The 20,934-nt window shown below is 37.5% G+C and overlaps 1 protein-coding gene across 3 annotated transcripts in view; it reads left to right on the top strand.

Annotated features, from left to right (window-relative positions):
* The window catches only part of DCC (DCC netrin 1 receptor), a 1,044,138-nt gene that overhangs the window by 974,357 nt on the left and 48,847 nt on the right, over window positions 1–20,934 (top strand). For all 3 annotated transcript variants that reach the window (XM_019721869.3, XM_074339961.2, XM_074339962.2), the window contains exons 23-25: window positions 4,876–5,038; window positions 13,028–13,254; window positions 16,084–16,200. In XM_019721869.3, the coding sequence (XP_019577428.3) occupies window positions 4,876–5,038; window positions 13,028–13,254; window positions 16,084–16,200 (507 nt within the window). The remainder of the gene's footprint in view (window positions 1–4,875; window positions 5,039–13,027; window positions 13,255–16,083; window positions 16,201–20,934) is intronic.

Consider the following 20,934-nt stretch of genomic DNA (forward strand, 5'->3'; position numbering starts at 1 on the left):
TAGAAATATTCAATGTCATATATGAATTTCTGTTCAAATTCAAAGACATGTAAAATTATGAAGACATAGTTGAGCTCACGGTGTTCTAATAGCCAAACTGTTATCAGGGAAGACTGTAATTGTAGGAGAGAAGTTCAGTCCTGAGCTGGAAACTTTTATTTAATCTGTTTCTCTCCTCAGAATTGCACTTGTCAGCCTAAGTTTCTCATTATTTATTTGCCTGTTGACATTGTGTAGCTGTTAGGGTCCAGCCATTGTGGCCATGGGACCAGGTCCTCAAAAGTAGGAGCTAGGACTCCTGGATTCAATGCCTGACTTTGTTTTCTATAAGAGAATTAAGCGCTCAGAGAACTGGTCTGTCAATAAGCTTACTGCAGGGGTTTTGAGTGAAAATATAAGAAACATAAAACATTTTTGAAAGCCTACAAAGTATTATAAAAACGAAAGACAATATTTCACTAAACTTATTTTCCTAATCATTGCCAAGTCTTTAAGACCCATCAGATTATGAATTATATGTTTGCTTTTGTTAAATTTAATAGGGAAATAAGTCAGACAGAAAAAGTCGAGAACCATATGATTTCACTGATATGTGGTGTCGTGCAGGAGACCCTGCTCGCTGCGCCATTTGTCGTGCAGGGCGTCATGCGGGGCGTCCAGCGGGGTCTCTGCTCCAGCTCCCCACAAGAGAATGCAGGATATGGTGAGGCCAAAAAGGAACACCCACGGAGCCATAAGTAGGGGAGTCATATCACTATATTCTCTCTGGCGGCATCCGCCTCTCGGCAATCCGCTCTTGTTAGCTCAGCCACCATCTTCTTGCTAGCCCCCACCTTTTCTGCCAGCATAGCCACTGCAGTTATATTAGTGGCCAATGGCTCACTGGTTACAGCTGACGGCCAACTAGCCACAACTGATGGCTATCCAATCACAGCTGATGGCCATTTACTACCTGAGCCAGCACCTTTCTATGTGAGGCCAGAGCCTGGAAATTGCTTTCTGGGGCTCTGTCCTCACATGTGGGATATAAAACTGCAAGCAACAAAGGAGCAAGACAAACAAAGAAACAAAAACTCATAGATATAGACAATAGTTTAGTGGTTACCAGAGGGTAAGGTGGAGAGGGTAAGATGAGGGTAAACGGGGTCAAATACATGGTGATAGAAGGAGAACTGACTCTGGGTGGTGAGCATACAATGTGATAGATAGATGATGTATTACAGAAATGTACACTTGAAACCTATGTAACTTTACTAACTATTGTCACCCCAATCAACTTTAGTTTTAAAAAATTTAATAGAAAAATCATGAAATCTTTTAGGGAGATCAAACATCATGAAAATAAAAATGGATGGAGTGCTCATGGGATTTGAAAAAGAGTCAATTCCCTTCTCACTGATGTCAGTGAATCATCTAGGTCTTGCTTACAGATACTGGATACCTGCAGTATTATGCACACACTAGGAACAGTTGCATGAGGATACTATATTTTTCTTTAACTTGGAAAAGTCACATGGAATGAAATAAACTGAGCTGCTTCACAATGTCTGTTGAGCGCCAATTGCAGGGCCTGAGGTCTTTGTGTTGCATCCATTATCTCATGAAATAAACACAGTGTCCTGAGGCTATTTGTAAGCCTTTGAATTACACCATGCAGCAAGCATCCCCTCAGAAGCCTGAAAGGTGGTAAATGTCATTTTGCCCCTTTTGGAGTCAGGCTGTCTCCCAGAATCCTTGACTGTACGAGTCTAGATTTGTGAGTCTAAAATGCCCCCTAATTTGCAGCAGCCTTTTGAGGTATATTAAACATACAGTCTATCTTCATTATTCACAGATTCTGTATCTGTGAATTCACCGACTTGCTAAAATTTCTTTTGAACCCCCAAAATCAATACTTGCGGTGCTTTTGTGGTCATTCGTGGACTATGTGGAACAAAGTTTGCTTAGCCCAGTGCTCACAGACTCGGTTGAGATGAAACAAGGAGACACTCTGCCTTGTTGTTTCAGCTTTCATAGCTACTGTAAACAGTGTCCTTTCCATGATATATTTAGTGCCAATTTTTCTCAGTTTTGTATTTTTTGTCGATGATTTCTATATAAAGTGGCCCTTGCATGGGATGTTGAATGTTGTCAAGTGCTCTTATGCTCAAAAGGCTGTGATGTACCTTTCAGAGAAAATGTGTGGGCTAATTAAACATCACTCAGGCATGATGAGTGTAGTTCTAGTACTGTCAGCTGTCAATTCAATTTGATGAATCAATAATATTTTAAACAAGGTATCTTTAAACAGAAACACACATAACCCATGGTCATATGTTATGGATTGGCTGATAAAATTTTGTCACCACAGGCTCACAGGAACCTAACCCTGTATTTCCTCTAGAAGCAACACTTACTATTCTCTAATTCTCTGTTTCTGGAAACTTCATAGACTACAACCTGTGCAAATAAAAAGGATCAACTACAACTAGAGACACCATTGCACTTGACTTTCTTAACTGCCAATTCGATGTCAGATATTCTGATTATTCAGCTTTTGAATTGAGATTGGGGAATTAATGAAAGACCTTGAAAGCCGACTTTTGAACTGATGGGGACATTTATGAGGAAGTCATAAAGGATTGGGACGGGAAATTCATAAGGGGAGTTCGCGTGAACCCTTACTCTACGAGGGGAATGACATCAATATGATCCCACTAATGCTCAGCTGTCATTATTTTTTGACTTGAAAAATGATGTTTTCTTGGGTGCAAAGAAAGAAAGAAGAGTAGAAATTTGAAAAATTCTCGTTTACAAGGTTTTAAAAAATGTTCATAAAGTGTACTGCTGTGTATAACTGAAACTGAATTTGTCGGAAACGGTGAACTCTTAAATTTAAGTCATGCTAATAAAAATCCACACTAATAAAGATCCCCTACTGTCTGCATTGTAAGCTCTCACATAAAAGGTTAATTCATTCCAATGAATTAGTTTATTAAGCACATAAAGGACAGATTGAGAAACTACTGTAAAATGACTTTTTAAATTATAAGTAAAACTATGATACAAAAAGTTCTGACCTTTCATTACTTGCCCCATTTCTTTGTAGTAAAAGTAAAATTACTTCCAGGAAACCTATTTCTTTCATTTATAACCAGAACCTTTTAACATATAATGCTATTAAAGACTTTTGATGAGTTCCCCCTACCCAAGATTCAAGTTGTATCAGAAATACTTACTTTTCCAATAATAACAAATCAGCAATAGATTAAGTTTAGCTGGCAATCTTTTCAAAACAAGCGATGATTCTTCAATAACTTGTCAAAAGAGAGTGTTTCGATTTTGAGGCAAGTAAATGGATAGTTATATTCATTTTTGAGAAGTTAATTTATCTTTCACCTTGAGTATTAGTTCTAAAAATTTTGTAGTTTGAAAGTCCATGCCAGAAGTATCCCAAATTGTATAGAGGTAATTAATATAGCAATATTTTATTTACTGTTTCAATGGTGTAATGATATTATAGGCATTTAGTCTGTATCAGGCACTGAGATGGTTGCTTTGTATGTATTTTCTCTAATTGAGACAGTAATTGTATTCAATAAATATTATTATTTTCATTTACAAATAAAACACTGGGTGCAAAGGCCTAAACGTTTTGCTTCAAGGGGTATAGAAAGCTATTATAGGTTGTCAGAGACACATTCACATTTACGTCTATGAAAATATCCAAGCTCATTGCTTTCTGCTACTTTCTAAGTTAATTTATAAATAAAATCATAAGCTAATATTTACTTTTTAAAAATGTGTAGCTTGAAATGACAAATGTTACATGGAACAGAGTATTTCTAACCGATTGATCACTGACTGAGAGTTTAAAGAAAACAATTTAAAGAGTCATTAGCCATTCTTATTTACATAAGCAAATTATTGAAAATGTCTTATTCTATCTTTGCCTAAATATTGTCTACCATAAAGTACTGCTGTAACACAAGAAAATATTCATCAGGACTTTATGACACTCTTTCTAATGTAGTGGCTACTTTTGAGTGGGATCCATACACCTTCGACAGGTTGAAAATTAAATGTGGTTTATAGATAGCTTCTTAAAGAGAATGGGGGTAAATTGTGAGTGACGGGTGTCAAATAGTTCATCCTTCACAACATCAAAAAATAGCATTTTTCTCATAAACCTCTGCCTTCTCTGGTTCTTGTCACTTTGGAATTCTTATAGTACAAAGCGGCATCCTTCTTTCCCTCTCCACTTTCTAGCCAATATGATAGCTCCTTTTTAAAAATTTAGATATAATTCACATAACATAAATTCACCCTTTCAAAGTCTACAATTCTGTGGTTTTCCGTATATTCACAGGTTGCGCCACCATCACCACCATCTAATTCCACAACATTTTCATCACCCCACAGGGAAACCCTGTACTCATTAACAGTTTTTCCCCATTCAATTCTCCCCCCATCTACTGATAAACATTAACCTGCTTTTGTGTTTGGCTTCTTTCACTTAGCATAATGTTCTCAGGGTACATGCATGTTGTACTATGTGTCAGTACTTCATTCCTTTCTATGGCTGGAGAGTATTCCACTGTGTGGATACACCACATTTGTTTATCCATTCGTCAGTTGATGGATATTTGAGTTTCAACTGTTGCCTATTCTGAATAATGTTGCTAAGAAACTTCCTGTATAAGTTTTTTTATGGGCATAGGTTTCATTGATCTTGCATAGGTGATTTAGATCTTTCCTCCCATTTTTCATTGCTTTCTTCTCAGCTTCAGCAGTACCCAGAACAATAGGAACTCTTCTCATCCTTAGCAGAGCTTGGTAAACATTGGGTTTCCGTATCTCCCTAAACCTGATCTCCCTTTGCCTGTCTTTTCCCAGAGCCACCCATTGGCCAGATGCACCCCCCACATGGCAGTGTCACTCCTCAGAAGAACAGCAACCTGCTTGTGATCATTGTGGTCACCGTTGGCGTCCTCACAGTGCTGGTGGTGGTGGTCGTGGCCGTGATTTGCACCCGGCGCTCTTCAGCCCAGCAGAGAAAGTAGGTAACAGCTGATTCCCAAAAGGAGGCAGTCCTTGCTTGACCCAATTACCATCTTTTTGAGTTATATTTTTGATGGCCGTCTTCCTGTGCTCTTTCATAATTCACCACATGTTTCTTATCTCCTGACCTGGGCAAACCTTGCCTTCTGTCCATTTCAGACCCATAACTTAAGTGAGTAAGGTCTTGACTTGCAGACTTAATAGTCGAATCCTGGAGACGCATTTTGCATTTCTGTTTGATTTTACTTCTTGAGGCTAGATTCTTCCTTCCAAGTGAGGGCAGGTGTTCCTTGAGGAACATTTAAAGAATGGCCTACTTACGGCTCTCTCTGTAATTACATGTGAAAGTTTGAAGATGTGTATTCCTCTGAAAGTGTTTATTTATCACATCGGCAAGGAGGCCTGCAGGCATTTCATCAGTGCTTGTTGCATGAATGACTACATACAGAATACCTAACTCAATGGAGTCACAATACTAGAGAGTGTTTACTTTGGAGGCAGTAGTTAGAGAGGAAGACAGATCCGGAAATTCAAAATGGTTCATATTTCCTGGCAATGGTTGCTTCTCAGAAATTAAGAAAAAATGAGGGGTTTAAAAGTATTTTCACCTTATGTGGCTCTAGGTTCTACCACAAGCAGAAAATGACACATCGAAGCACAAAGCTTAGAATGGAAAGGTGTTTTTAGTTCAGCTTATCCCGTCCCAGCAATACCCCATAACCAGCACATTAACTTCGTGTCAGCGAGTTGTAGGAATTAGCAATAACCTCCTGGTTATTGTCTGTCTTCTTGCCTCTCTAGTACTTTCCAAATCCAGTCTGATGTGTCTCTTTCAGCTGTTCTCTCTCACTGGATTAGCTATTATAGGCTCTTCTATTGTTATTGTTGTTTTTTCTGGCATGGTGCCCACTCTGCAGGCCTGAGGTCTGGACCCATAGGTGGTTTGACAACTATACACTGCATACATTGCTAGAGAAAGATTCTCTAGCACATAATTTTGCCTCTTTTCTTGCCAAAACCACAGTCTTTCTCTCTTTTTAAAAATCATGTGACTCTATTTGTTGATCTATAGTGAATCTTCCAGAATTTTGAAGTGAGGTGTTTAGAAACAGGATACAGCAATATGTATATACTGAAGAAAGTGATGGGGGAGTAGATGCAGTCTTTGCATTTAATTTATATATATATATGCAGGGCAAATTTGTATCCAGCTGCATTCATGAGATTGGACTAATTTGAAACTGGTAATAGCTGGTGTGCTGGTCCATTGTGCCCAAAAAAGAAACTTAACAGAATCAGTCTCGTGGGTAAACAGTCTGGGAATTTACCATCCACAGAGCTTCCAGAGTGTGGGGCATTTAGTAAGACTCTGTGGAAAAATTAACTGTAATTGAGTAAAGCTTTGAACGATCTCTTGGTCTGTCATTCCCAGGAAAGGGGTTGTGCAAACAGAATGGTGGACTGTCAAGGCAGCCCTTCTCTGAAGAAGAGCAAAGAGTCACATAAAGGGAAGTGGGGAAGACACCAAAACCATACTTGGCGTATTCCATGCTAGTTCTAGAAGCATCGATGCATGAACTAAACTAAATTTAACTGGCTAACCCATCTGTAATGTAGTGTTGTTTCGTTTTGATTTTTTCTTTTTTTTCGTTTTCTCTTTGTGAGAATGTTTCAGAGATATATTGACCTGATGAACTGGAATCCTGGACATGTTTTGTTTCTCCAGAGAAAATACAAGTCTTCTCATTGTGCAAAAGTGGGATTTGATGCTATTTTGAGAAATTCTCAAATTGTCTTAAATCTCACCCTAAGCACTTTGGTCAAAGCTTAAAGATTTTAGTTGGCAAGAGTAGAAGTTGAGCCCTGAGTATGACTTATGTTTAAAATTAGGGAATAAATGAAAGGATAAATCATACCATTAATAACTGAAAATCCAATGAAAGTGAATTTAGAGATCTTGTGCTGCTGCCACTTTGGTTTCCCTCCTGTCACTCCCGAAGTCTCTTAATATTTACTTGGCGTATTTTCACAATTTTGCTTCATGTATCTTTCTTCAGTAACAGACCCATTGGCATTCATCTCTGTCTCTTTGTATACATTAACACGTAAAAAGAGAAAAGGAAAATTTTCTCCTTCAAGATATTTCTGAGTTTTAATTTAGTTTTTCTTGATTTAATTGAGGACCCCTCCCCTGCACAGTACCACCATTGAGCCTTTTAGAACAAATGAAGTAATGCAGATGAAAGCAAAATCAATTCCAATTTGAAACAAATAATGTCCCTTACAGGGCTCTCAGAAAAATGGGAGTTTAGTGCAATTAATAAGATGAAGTAGGAAACCCGTTCATTGGCTTCTTCAGTATGTTTTTATCTGGGATTACTGGAGAATATAAATTTTCTTTGTGCTTTATTAGGAGACTTCAATTGCACTCAAATGGATCTGAAACGTGTGTATGTACAATCAGTAATACCTTATTCAAGTTAGTGTCTATGCATTTTATTCTATGGTTTATCATATTCATGTGGTTTATCATATATGCCTCATATATAATAATGAGGTATGTTATCTTATTGACTGACATTCTAATTTGTAAGCTTTTATTTTTATGATAAAAAATAACAAAGAGAAGTTAGAACCCAAGATCTAGTTCTGATTCTATCCTGTCTTTAATTAAATTAATGGTGTTTAATTAAACCTAAGGGAAGACTTCTAATCCCTGTTAATTTCCTCAAAAGAGAAATAGGACTAAATACTTTCTGCCATCCCCTCTGCCATTTAAACACTGAAATTCCCCCATGGAATACTACTAAATTATAGAAACATTTAGCTTCAAACTAGTGTGAAATAAAAATAATTTTGCAAATTTTTTGGTAATTAATTGAAGTTTTTGTTTTTTTTACTTATTTGAAGAGACTCCCCTTATAGATTTTGAATGAATGAGATTATAATAGAATATCATAATGTAGAAAAAATAAGTTTTATGAAAGTTTAAATTGATGGGGGCAGTGTTCTGTATTTTCAATAAAGTAATAACATTCTCCTGGCCAAAATATAGAACACGTATTATGATCAGTTAGAATGTGTCAATAGATACAAAAGATAAAATAGTTGACATTGAGAATATCCTAGAAGCCCAGGACACATGGTTATCACTTTTCTAAGGCAGTGACCTCGGTAGGTGATCAACAAATTGTCTGAATATATTAAATTTCAATATGTAAATAAAATTCAAGATTCATTTGATAGAATCACCAGTTGATTAGACATGTACACATGAAGTTTAAAATATTAGTACACATTCAAATCTTGATGAAAATAATTATTTTTGGTACTGAGGATGAAATTATTTTCGTTGCTATTTACGCATACACTCTTAGATGAAATATACTTACTCTACTTTAATTACTACAGCTCACTTTCACTGGTTTTCAAATTTTTACATTTTAATTACTTTTTATTATGCACCACATAGAGATTTTAACTGACAACCACTTAGGACTTCAATATATCTTAATTTCACCTCAGAAAATACAGGTGTATTTGAGTATGTGGGACACAATTTCCCTGGGTTCTCAATACAATCTGTTGCTGTTGTTGTTATTGTTGTTGTTAATAGCAATTGGCAGAATAAAAATAATCAATACAGAAAATTAGGAGGCCAAAATCTTTGAGGAAGATTTGGATGGAGGAAAGCAAGGCAGGTACTTACACTTCCCAATTTTTTCTGGTTAACTTATAATCATTTTTCACACTTAATTCAGGCCTTCCTCCTTCCTGAATCCTCCCCTAAATCCCCAGTGGGGCAGGGTGTCCCTGCCTCAATCTCCCATCAGATCTTGGGCACATGTCTGTCTGACCGCAAGCACTAGTATGAGCTATATGTCTGTCTCCTGTGAACGTTTGAGCAGGAGTGCCTAAGCACAAAATGGGAACTTAATAATTCATTACAATGTACCAAAAGAATCTGTGAGAGATAGTAGTATCTTAGGACTTCAAAGGGTAAAGTCCAATAACATAGATAATCAATGTCAGTTCTTACCCATTCCCATCCCCAGCATACCCTTAAAAGTGAAAAGGAAAGAAACTCCCCTTAGAGTAACAGGTTATATGCAAAGTAAGGAACAGGTAGTCTAATAAAAATCAGAGAAGAGCCTTACAAAAATACATTTAAGTCAATAATGAAATTTTCTTACTATTTAATTCAGGTAATTACTATGTGTTGAGTATGTGGTCTGCATCGTACCAAGTAACAAATCTGTCTAATATTAACTCTTGAGCTAAACAAATTTGTCTGCAGTTCCCCACTTACTGATACTATTAAAATTGTTTCTGTAGGAGGCAATGCCTCCTATAATTTGGTCCCCTCTACTTTTTCAGCTTTACTACTTGCCAGGTCCCAGTGCAGCTTCTCATTCCAAGAATGCAGAAATTCCCAGGAGCCACGCCATTTTTCATTCATTTATTAAGCTCCCAATGTCTCACCAATCTTTGCATTCCTAGTAATTAGCACAGTTCTTGACACATAGTCAATATTCCATAATTATTCACTGAAAAAACCAATGAGTAAGTGTAGTAAAACAATGGACAATTGTTGGAGAGGTGAAGGAAACAGAGTTTGTTCCAGTATTATTGGAGGAAACCAATTCATACACTGGGAGCATCTCACCAGCTCATTAAGACAGACGGTGATCAATGAAGGTGAGTGGTATAGAGAGAAATGACTTAGATATTTTAAGATGATACTGCCCTAAAGTAGTCAGGAAGGCCTCCTGAAAGAGAGAGGAAAGAATTAGTAGTTTTTAGGTAAATAGGGTTGTGAAGGCCTTTTGGTCAGAAGTAAGATTGGATAGATAATATAGATAGATTGATAGATGATAGATAGATAGATAGATAGATAGATAGATAGATAGATAGATAGATAGATGATGGATAGATAGATGATAGATAGATAGATAGACAGACAGACAGACAGACAGACAGACAGATAGATGATAGATAGATTGATTGATAGATAGATAGATAGATAGATAGATAGATAGATAGATAGATAGATAAAACAAACACCAGTATGTGATTATTCTGTGAAAGCTTTGACACAATGTGAGAAATAGAGCCTTGGAAGGTACCTTGCTTTGCCTTTATTCGAGAATACGTGGGGAGGGAAGAGACCCTCCTATTCTACAGCTATTTTCAAAAGTTGAAAAATTACCTGTGAGAAAAGGTGTGTGTGGGGGGGGAGGGATAATTGTGCTGTGTTCTATATCTAATAGGAAAGCAAGCTTTAAAATAAAAGCAAAGAAACAAAACCAAATAATTCATTCACAGTGATTCTCAAGTTTTAGGTGCGTAAGATTCCCTTCAAGGGCTGTTAAGATCCGGTTTCTAGCCTCACCCCTCCCAAGGTTCTGATTCATAGGCTCTGAGGGACCTGAGAATGGGGATTTCTAACAAGCTCCCAGGTGGTGTGCATGCTGCTGGTCCAAGGACCACACGTCAGGCAGTGTACTTGGTTCATCTGCATACAAATTTCGAAGAGTCCAGTGGTGAGACAGAAGAGCTGGGGGCCACAATGGGCAGCACTCAATATGTCAAGGAACCAGCAGATGGACAGAAGCCCAGGGTGGCAGCTGTGCCTACAGGCTTTAAGACAAATTTCAGACAATTTAGTTATGAGCAAATGTCAGTTTTATTACAGACCTGCTGCATGGGCAAGGGAGGCAGGCCTCTCCAAGGCGAAAAATTTCTCTCTTGATAAGAGACATTGTAGAAAACAAAGGTAGTTAGATGGTCTTTCATGGAATATATACAAAAAAGAAATAAAGTCTGTTTAACGATCTTTATAGATTTTTGACTGACAGCTGGGTGGATGAGTAGCTTCTCAGAAGGGGTCTTGATCTGATTAAAATCCATCAGAAAAATGCTTATGCATTTTATCAAGAATGATAGTTTCTTCCCATATGGAGGTTATAAATCATAACTTAGAAAAATACTCTGACTCCGTGAGGTTTGGAACTTTTTTATTAAATAGAATACACCCGGGGATGCTTGGTACTGAGGTTATGGAAACTGGTAAATAAATGAATGAAAAAAGTATGCATGTAAGCAAAGGGAAACAAGAATTTATAACTTATTTCCACTTTCAAAAATCACTTGACACATTTCTTTGCCACAGGCTATTTCAACATTAAGTTATTGTGAAAAGTTTGACTCTCTTGTCCAAAAATTGAGACCTGGTGCTTCTCTGTATGCAATTATGTTTCGAGTTGAAGTTATTTAGCATTTTGATTTGTTAGAAAGAAAGATAACAGTGTGAAATCTCCAAATTTGAAAATGACATCAAATTTTTCTAAGTTACCAGGGGTAGATTACATAAAGAATGGCGTGTGAGTTGCAGTCTAGTTTCCTGTGGGCAGGTGAAATGTTAAGGAAATGAATTCAGGGAATGGATGGTTAGCAGAGAGTTTTTATTTTAGACGTGGGAAAATGATCTAGGGGTTATTCAATAAGCCATTGTCTAGAGTCAATGTGAGCCTCTTGCCAGGAAATCAGCAAAATACAGATACTTGTTGAGAAAATATTAGAGCAGAAAACACTGCATTATTTTTCTACTAAACTACTAGATAGATATTGAGTCTGGGGTTCTTTGCTTTCTATCCTCATCAACATACTTCAAGAAAGACAAAAAAATATTAAGGAAAACTTAATAAATCACACCATGAAACATTTATGAATTGCCTAATATGTGCAAAACATCTTTTTCAGCAGTTGGGAAAACAAAGCCACGCTCAGTGGTGTTGCACAAATGACAGTAAGCTTTCACTGAGAGTAGTTCATTTGAACCATTAGCAACTATGAAAACAGTTATCCTCGTAAACCATGCAAGTAAGGAATGTGAGAAGGAGGTAGGCACTTCTCTGGGCTTGTGTCAAAGGTTAGATTTCGACTGTCTGAATTCTGCCATATGAAGAGACACTACTATTTTAAAAGAAGTAGAAGCTACAAGTGGAGATTTTAAAAATTATAAAACTGTAGAGCAGAGGTTGAAAACTCTTTCTGAAAAAAGTCAAAGAGTAAATGTTTTAGGTTTTGTGAGCCATGTGGTCGTTATTGCTGTGTGAAAACGAATGAGCTCAAGCAGGATTCCGATAAAACTTTATTTACAAAAACAGGCAATGGGCAGATAGGGCCTGCAGGCCGTATTGACTGACCCCTGCCATAGAGAATAGCTAGCATGAGCATCATACTACTTGGCACGCAGGGAACATTTGAATCTCACTACGCCCAAGTAGAGACTACCACTAAAAAATAAATGTATGATTGCTAAATTCTTACCGAGTAAAATAAGAGACATTTGAAACACACTTCCGAAGTGTGTTCTTCTCTTTTCAAAGAATGGGTCTATTGAGTTTGAATCCAGGCCCTTAGTGACTCCAAGGGGAAAGTGTTTTCTTCTCCTAAGAATGTCCTCATGCAGCCTTTTATCTGAAGACAGCAAGCTTCCTGATTCCCCTTTAAATTATATAGCCGAGGTATAGACTTTCTTCAAAGCCCCGTTCTTGGCTGTTGGCACAAATTCTGGCCTTTTTATTTCTATTTGCCCTTCGGGAGCAGCTGCTTCATTTATCTCCTAAGCAGATGTTGCAGTCAAGTGAATTGTGTCTAGTTCCAAAGATTGGCATATGGGTCCATCACACCTATTGTCACCTTGTGCTTGGATTTGCAGCCAGGGAAACGGAGTAAGTCCCTCTCTGGCAGGTAGCTGAGGCCCTGGGGATTCGTCACCGCATCTCCTAGAATGGGGTGAAGTTACAGGGGAAAAGAGGAAAGGCAGCCAAGACAAGCCTGCGAATTCCTGGATTTCACAGGTTTTCTCCTGGGAGCACTTTTGTTTCCTTTCCCTGCTTCTACCTTGAATTGACAGAGAAAAGAGAGGAAGGGCCATTGAATAGAGAGGCACTCTCATTTGCCTTCTAATTTTGTTCTGTAGGAAACGGGCCACCCACAGTGTTGGCAAAAGGAAGGGCAGCCAGAAGGACCTGCGGCCCCCTGACCTTTGGATACATCATGAGGAGATGGAGATGAAAAACATTGAGAAGCCATCAGGCACTGACCCTACGGGAAGGGACTCCCCCAACCAAAGTTGCCAAGACCTCACACCGGTCAGTCACAGCCAGTCAGAAACACAACTGGGGAGCAAAAGCACCTCGCATTCAGGTAACTCTCTCCTCTCTGACATTAGGAAAATCATCCCATTCTGAACCCTACCATGCTGTTCCCCACTTCCTTTTATGGAGGTCTCCTTCCCTTTGATTTGTAGGTTACTGATAGTTAAAAATAATCTGATGTAAATTTGATTAATTTAACCTGCTTTACTTTCAATCCCATCACTCTGTCACCTGTCATTTATAATTGCCTATGCTTCATGACACTTCTAAGAGGTAAGAGGTGATAGCGTTGGGAAATACTGAAATGTGAAGCCTAAATGAATTTTTTGCTTTTTGTGAAATTTTGAATCAAAGTTTTGTCAAGGCAATAAATTTGAAGACATCTATGCATTTTATTTAGTTCTTCATGTCTGTGGATAATTGAACGTTGATTTTAAATGTGCAGTCAATTCCTTGCTTTAAAAAAAAAATCATATCAGGGAACTTAAAGTCTGAAAACATTGACTGTTTTGTTGCTTTGCCTTTATTACCACAGAGATCAACTGTCAACCCATGCAATCACATTATATGGTGACTAGCTAGACTGAGGGAGTCTAACTGAAGGCTCTGCTGGTATACACAGTGCTTTAAAGGAAAAAGCCTAGTTTAGTAAATTGTTGCAGAACAATCTATGTCCCAGAATAACTAAGAAATCTAGAAAGTGGTGGTAAAATACTTCACTTTCTGTGGGTCCTCATATTTTCAAAATGCCTATGGGAAGTTGAAAAAGTAACCAAGTACTCTCACCAAAAATCTCTTGGTCTACTCATGATGTGTTTGCAGAATGAGTAGCTGTTGTTTTTAAACCAAATTACAGTATTTTAGTTGTTTGAATGTGTAACTAGTCAACGAGACTTAACCAGTACTGAGACTTCAGTTACTGATTTTTAATCATGACTTTCTGAGTATTCCTTTTCTAGACCTTAAATAATATCTCAAGCAGAGTCTCTAACTTTTCTGTCATAATCAGTTATAAAACTACAGTTCAGTTCTATTAAAAACTACAATCCAAAGTTTAAACTAAGGATTCTTTTTTCCCTTACAACCAGCTAGACTTTGGCTCTCAGGACTGGAGTCACAGTTTATTCCTTAAGTTCTTTAATACCTTGGAGTGAAATGGAGTGGTGGGGAGAGACAGAAGAAGGAAGTGCAGTCTATCTCAGAAATGCCTTTACTTATTCCTCCTACCTGCTCTTCCTGGCGATGTGAAGGGATGCGGAGGGGAAGTGAAGAGGAGAAGGGGAGAAAGGGGAGGAGGGAGAGAAGAAAGGACAGTTTGAAGTTCTTCACTACTCTGGGCACTTGGGCTATCCTTATGTAGCCTCCAAATTCCAGGTCTCTTATGAAACACAAGTATGAATTCTTTATGAGACCCTGTGGGATTCCTCCACTGGTCAATTCCATGATTTGGGATATCAAGTCAGGGCTTAACCCTCTCCCATCAGGACCAGCTCTACCTTTACCCTCATTGGTCCTCTGTTGGGTCAGTTCCACCTTGGTGAATTCCAGCAAGAGAACTCAAGCCTCTCCAATGTTCCAAGTGCCCACTTGATCAAAAGAAGCATCTATGTCTTTGTCAGGACAAATAATGAGAGCACTTAGAATCCACGCCGGTCCTCTCTAAAGCCTTGCTCTGTTCAGAAACCACTTCCGCTGTTTAAATAGACACCGGGTAGACCAGCAAGCCTGTTCTATGAACAGACTTCTACTTGGAGAATGAATGAAAGGCAGATTTCTTTTGCAGGAACCTGAACACTTTACAGGTATTTATTTTTGTGTCTTTGTTCCTTACTGGACATCAGGAGTGGAGCGCACCCCTGCCTTCCAGTGGAGGGGGTAAAGTTGTTTCTCAGCCCTCAGAAGGTTTTGCCAATGATTTTTAGAACTCCTTCTTGATTTTTCCCTTATTTTTTGTACACTCAGATGACATTTGGAACCAGCCGGACTCGATTTAACGTCTCTCAATAAGTCCTGGGAGAAGTTTAACTCCAAATAATAGCTTTTTTCTTTAAATAAGAGAATACTTGTTTTTAATTTGAGGATCTACTTTTCAACTCTACAATACCCTGAAAAGTAGCATTGAAAGTCCTGCTACTTATACTTTATGTTACATTAAGTGTTCTCTGTGCTGTTCTGGTTAAAAAAACAAAACTCCATGTCAATGAGTAGTGGAGTAGTGTACTTTTTAGTGACACACCATTCAGAACTTCATTTTGTTTATCTCCACATATATTCTTACTAACTTTTCAAATCTGCATGTATCATCCTTTCTCATTATTGTAATGACTGTTTAGTATGACATTTTATTGAATCATAATATATTTATATAAATATGCCTAACTTTACTTTTGAAGAAAGCAGTTTAATTTTTTTTTGTATTTTTATAATAAGATTTAATGTCTTTGGACCTTAAGTACTCATTGCATAAATTGTGGTAAATTCATACAATTGAATGTTATTGTGCTATTAAACATTATATTACCGACTTATTTATTGACAGAGAAAGATTTTCATGTTATTATCTTAAGAAGTTTACAAAATATCATACGATGCCACTTTTGAAAAATAATATTATATATACCTTCTCACTTTCACATACATGTGCAAAAATTATACATAACAAAATATAAATAATGTATTTTCTGGGTAAAGAGGTTAAGGTATATTTTATTTATATTTTTACAGTAAAAGTTTATTGATTGGATAACAAGAAAGTAGATATTATCATTTAAAACTTCAATAAAAAGAAGAAAGGCATTGGAGTGCCTGGCTAGAAATGATGAAAAGCATTATATCACTGAAGATGGTGCTTCTCTCAGGAATATTCTTTTTCTTTTAGGTCAAGATACTGAAGAAGCAACGAGCTCCATGTCCACTCTGGAGAGGTCACTGGCTGCACGCCGAGCTACCCGGGCCAAACTCATGATTCCTATGGACACCCAGTCCAACAATCCTGGTGAGTAAAGATTAGTGCCACGGTGAAGAAAGGAAGTGCTTTCTGATTGTATATCTCCTATATCAATTATCAGAAACTAATTAAAGCTTTCCCTGAACTTTCTTGGCAAATGGACAAAATGAAGAATGACTAAAATCATAGTATTTGTAAATAGAAGTCAGAATTTGTACTGTTATTATTGTATTTGTTGTATACCATGAAATGGTGTGGCAAACAGCTATACATGTAAGAAATTACAAAAAAATATGAATTGATGTAAAAAGCTGAAATTTCTGTCAGTATTATTTATCTTATACTAATGATCACCTTCATATCTTTTTTTTTTTTTTTTTTTTACTTTTTCGGTGGTTCCAATTTTCAGACTTAAATAATCTAGCAACCTTGAAGCAATCATTGACAGATACTCACTTACTACCCACTTCTTGCTGAAGTTTTCTGTCATAATCCCATATTCACTGAAGATATTAGTGTCTGGGGATCACTTCTTTTCCAATTGCCTCTGTGCTCAATCTTGGTAGATACAATATCTATGCAGACAATCCATCCAGTGCCCTCAACAGTTAGTTCCTTTATGTTTCCTGAAATGATATTGGCTCTTTCCCACCTCACTTCATCAATTCCATGTCACACACTAAACTAATAATTGCACCCCCTGCAAAATGTCCGTTTCTATCATCCCTTTTTCCAGCACATTATTGTTTTCCTCCTCACTTATTTGATTGCCCCCTTGCCGACAATTCTTCAATCCCACTACAACCTCCAATCCATTAATTCTGCCGTCTTCCCAGTGTTCCTCATTGCCTCATGTCCTCACATCCATCCAACCTCAGCTTCCGATCCATCGTCATTGATTATTTTTACTCCCTCGCAAACACCCTCATCTCCCTTGGTCTTCCTTCCCCATCATGGCACCTGAAAACACTCAATCCTAGTTAAATCAGCTCCTCTACCAACTCTTACTTGTACCTTAACTGCTGACTTTGTCTGGAGAAAACATATAACCTGCCTACTAGGAGTTTATGACCACAAATCCATGGTGAACTGTCATCTACTTTGAAATGCCACTTTATTTGTCTAGCCATTCATTTTATCACTTTATACGGTAAATGTCATATACCTATTCTTACTTTTCAGTCTCCCAATACCTTTCTCTTCCCCACTCTCAGCTAAAAATCTTGCTTCTTATATCACCAAGAAAAGAGAAGCATTCAGAAATGGCATCCTTATGTTTCCATCAAATCTGTTTGATCCGTTTGTGCTATCTGAGGCCAGCTCTTTCCCTTGTGGACATCCTCTCTTACACACTTAGGGACTCTTCTGTAAGTATCCCTTCCCTTTTCTGTATCATCAGTTTTCCCTCCTACTGATAACTCCAATAGGAATACAAACATTCTCTCACAGCTCCTGTTTTACAACAATTTTCACTTGATACCACTTTTCCCTCCTACTAAAACCTCATTCCTCTGCTTTCCTGAAAAACCTCCTTTGAAAGTTATGTATACTTACTTTTTTCTCTTTTAACCTTCCTCATTGGTTTTAATACAGTTTCCCAGTCCTCCACTGAAGCCATAATTGGGTTGCCATGGTGATTAGTAAGCTCCACCTTGTGCGAATCAAATGGTTAATTCTCAGGTGCTCAGCAAAATGTGACATAGCTTCTCACTCTTTTTCCTGAAACACTTTGTTCACTTGACTTGTAGTATACTAAGTGCTCCTGGTTTTCTTCCAGTCCCACCAGCTGCTCCTTCTCAGTATCCTGTACTCATTCCTGCTCTTCCTCCCAGTCACTGAGAGTCAAAGAGTGTCCCAGGGCTCAATCTTTAAGCTTCTCTTTTCTATCTACACTAGCTTCTTAGATGATCATCTAGTACCAATGCCCTTCGTGCCTTCTAAATGCTCATTACTCCCCAACTTTATCTGTAGCTTAATCTCTTCCCAGAATGCACATCAACTTCCATATCAAATACTGACTCCATTTCTCCAAATGGCTGTCTAATAGGCAAGCCATCTGTGTTCAAATGGAAATCTTGCTCTCCCATCACTCCCTTCCCCCAACTCCAAACTTGATCCTCCTACTATTTTTCTCCATTTAATACATGGTAACATTGTTGATTCATTCACTCTTATTAAAAGCTTTAGTTTCATGCTTCTTTATTCTGATTTTCTCTCACCCCAAATTCAATCTTTCACCAAATTCTATAGTTCTTGCTTTCAAAACCTGTCTAAATCTTCCCATTTCATTGACCTGCCTATATCCAAGCCACCACCATCTCTTACAGATTACAGACTATAGCTACTGAACTATAGTAGTAGTGAAAAGTCTGGCAAGTAGAATACAAAAGAATGTGGAAGACACTAGAGAGAGGAATACTCATTATGACGCTGTTTTGATTGCTAACTGCCCTTTCTTTAGCTCTTCACCCTACAGTAAGCTCTCTATACTTCAGCCTTTCAATATGTGAATTAGATCATGTTACTCCTTTTGACTTTCCATCACATGTAGAACAAAATCGAGTGATTTTACCATGTCCTGCAAGGAGCCCTGTGTCCAGCCTCTGACCTTATCCCTGCTACTCCTCTCAGTGATCCATTCCAGTCACATAGACCCTCCTCTCTGTTTTCTGGATAATAATGCACATTCCACCTCAGGGACTTTCCACTTGTTCTTCTCTTTGCCTGGAATTTCTTTCCATAGATGTTTACATAGCTATTCCCTCATATCATTCAGGTCTGTGTGCAGCCATCACTACCACAAATAAGTCTTCAATGACCATTGCCTAGCATAGCATCTTTGGTCACTCTCAATGCTCTTTATTCTGCTTCATTTTTCTTTATTGTGTATGCCCATCTTACTTGCATTTTTGTGTTATTTATTATTTGTGTCCCATATTTTAATGCAATCTGTATGAAGGCAGAGATTTTGCCGGTTTTGATCACTTCATATCCTCAATACCCAGAACAGAGCCAGCATGTGGTAAGCACAGTCCATTCAATTTAATCAAATGAATGAATTAATGGTTCTTTCCTTCTATTTACTGTACATCATACCTCCTCTATACTCCAATACATCTCTCAGTTTTATTATAATGAGTGCAAAAACTTACATGGAATTTATAATGAATGCCAACTGTTCAACTCATGGGGTAGACACTATTATTATTAGTGATAAGTGAGCTGAGGTTTGAAGAGTTTAAGTACCTAGCTTGAATTCACACAGTGAGTAAATGACGGAGCCAGAATTTGGACTCAGAAGGTCTGGCTTCAGAGTTCTGCACTGTAATCATTATGCTCCCCACTGTAATAGTTTGTAAAACTTTCGTCCTCTTTCTTTCATTCTTCTCACTACATACAGAGACTTTGTACACTTAGCTGCCTCTATTTTTTTTCCTCCAGCCACTTTTCTCTTGTAACTAGGTTCTATCTGTGCCAATCATCTATAGCTTTTTTCTTAAAAATCATCGTGCTTTAGTATCTTTGTGGGCCTTTGTGTCGAATATATATCTTTCTCATCCCATAAGTTCCCATACCCCATTGATCTTTCTTCCGCAATATCTTTTGAATCTCTGGTTACCTCCTCATTCCCAAGAGTCATATTTTTATTCTATTCATTATGATCTCACATCTGAACTATCGAAACAGCTTCCTAATTAGTATTCCTCTCTCTAGTGTCTTCCAGATTCTTTTATATTCTACTTGCCAGATTTTTCCCTAAAGCAACTTAAACATGGCATTCTACTCCATACATTTCCCCAATGACTCTCTATTGTCTACCAAGAAAAATTTTCAAACTCCTTAGCATATTAGGTACGAGTCTACATTTGCCAGTCCACTAATATACATTGCCTTTTACTTATTGTTTCCTTCTGAACACGTCTTTCCTTTTGGAATCACTCAGTGGCTATCTCTACCTAACAAAGTTCTATGCATCTTTCAAAGACCACAGCAGATACTGATGCTCTCATAAATTATATATTTTCTGATTACTCCACCCAGAAATGATGGCTTCCTTTCTCATATTTGAATAGCATTTCTTTATCCCACTTTTGTGGCATTAACTATGCATAGTACTGCCTCATCTTCTTAGGTATTCGGGTCCAAATCTTCCCTACTCTAACAGGTTGTAGATTACATGATAGGGAGAGAATGTACCAAATTAATCTTCATATTCACACATTGTAGCAAGAATTAGTGCTTTCTAAATATCTGTCACAGGACTCAATAAAGAAGTCAATGTATTGTAAGAATGTCTTGTGTTTGCAACTCATCAGTGTTTTGGGGCTTTTTAAAATCAGTTATAGATAAACGATCTTCTAATAAAATTTTCTGATCTATTAAAGGCAATTCCAACTGTTTACATTGAACAGTAAGAGAAACAAAGAGCTTAGAAAGAGAAATGAAATGGAATCTAGCAAATATTGAGAACTTCTGAATGTTATTCATTTACTAAATACCTTGCTAATTATTATTTTATTTAATCCTCATAATGTTATCATATGACAAAATTATTCTGATTTGACAAACGGGAAATAGAAACTCAGACAGTTTAAGAAACTTATCCTAAAACACACCTGGGTACCTCTGAACCTCTGTAGTACACTGCTTTTCGAAGGTTAAAGATGCTTTGCATGCCTTATATTATTTATATTCTTTTTTTTATGATAGCATCTTCAATTTACAAATATGAAAACTAAGATTCTGAGAGTCAGAACCCAAAAACCTGCTTTTGGTCTATTC

The sequence above is a fragment of the Rhinolophus sinicus genome, chromosome 4 (genome assembly GCF_057876585.1).
Source record: "Rhinolophus sinicus isolate RSI-liver-muscle chromosome 4, RSI-T2T, whole genome shotgun sequence".
Taxonomy (NCBI): Eukaryota; Metazoa; Chordata; class Mammalia; order Chiroptera; family Rhinolophidae; genus Rhinolophus; species Rhinolophus sinicus.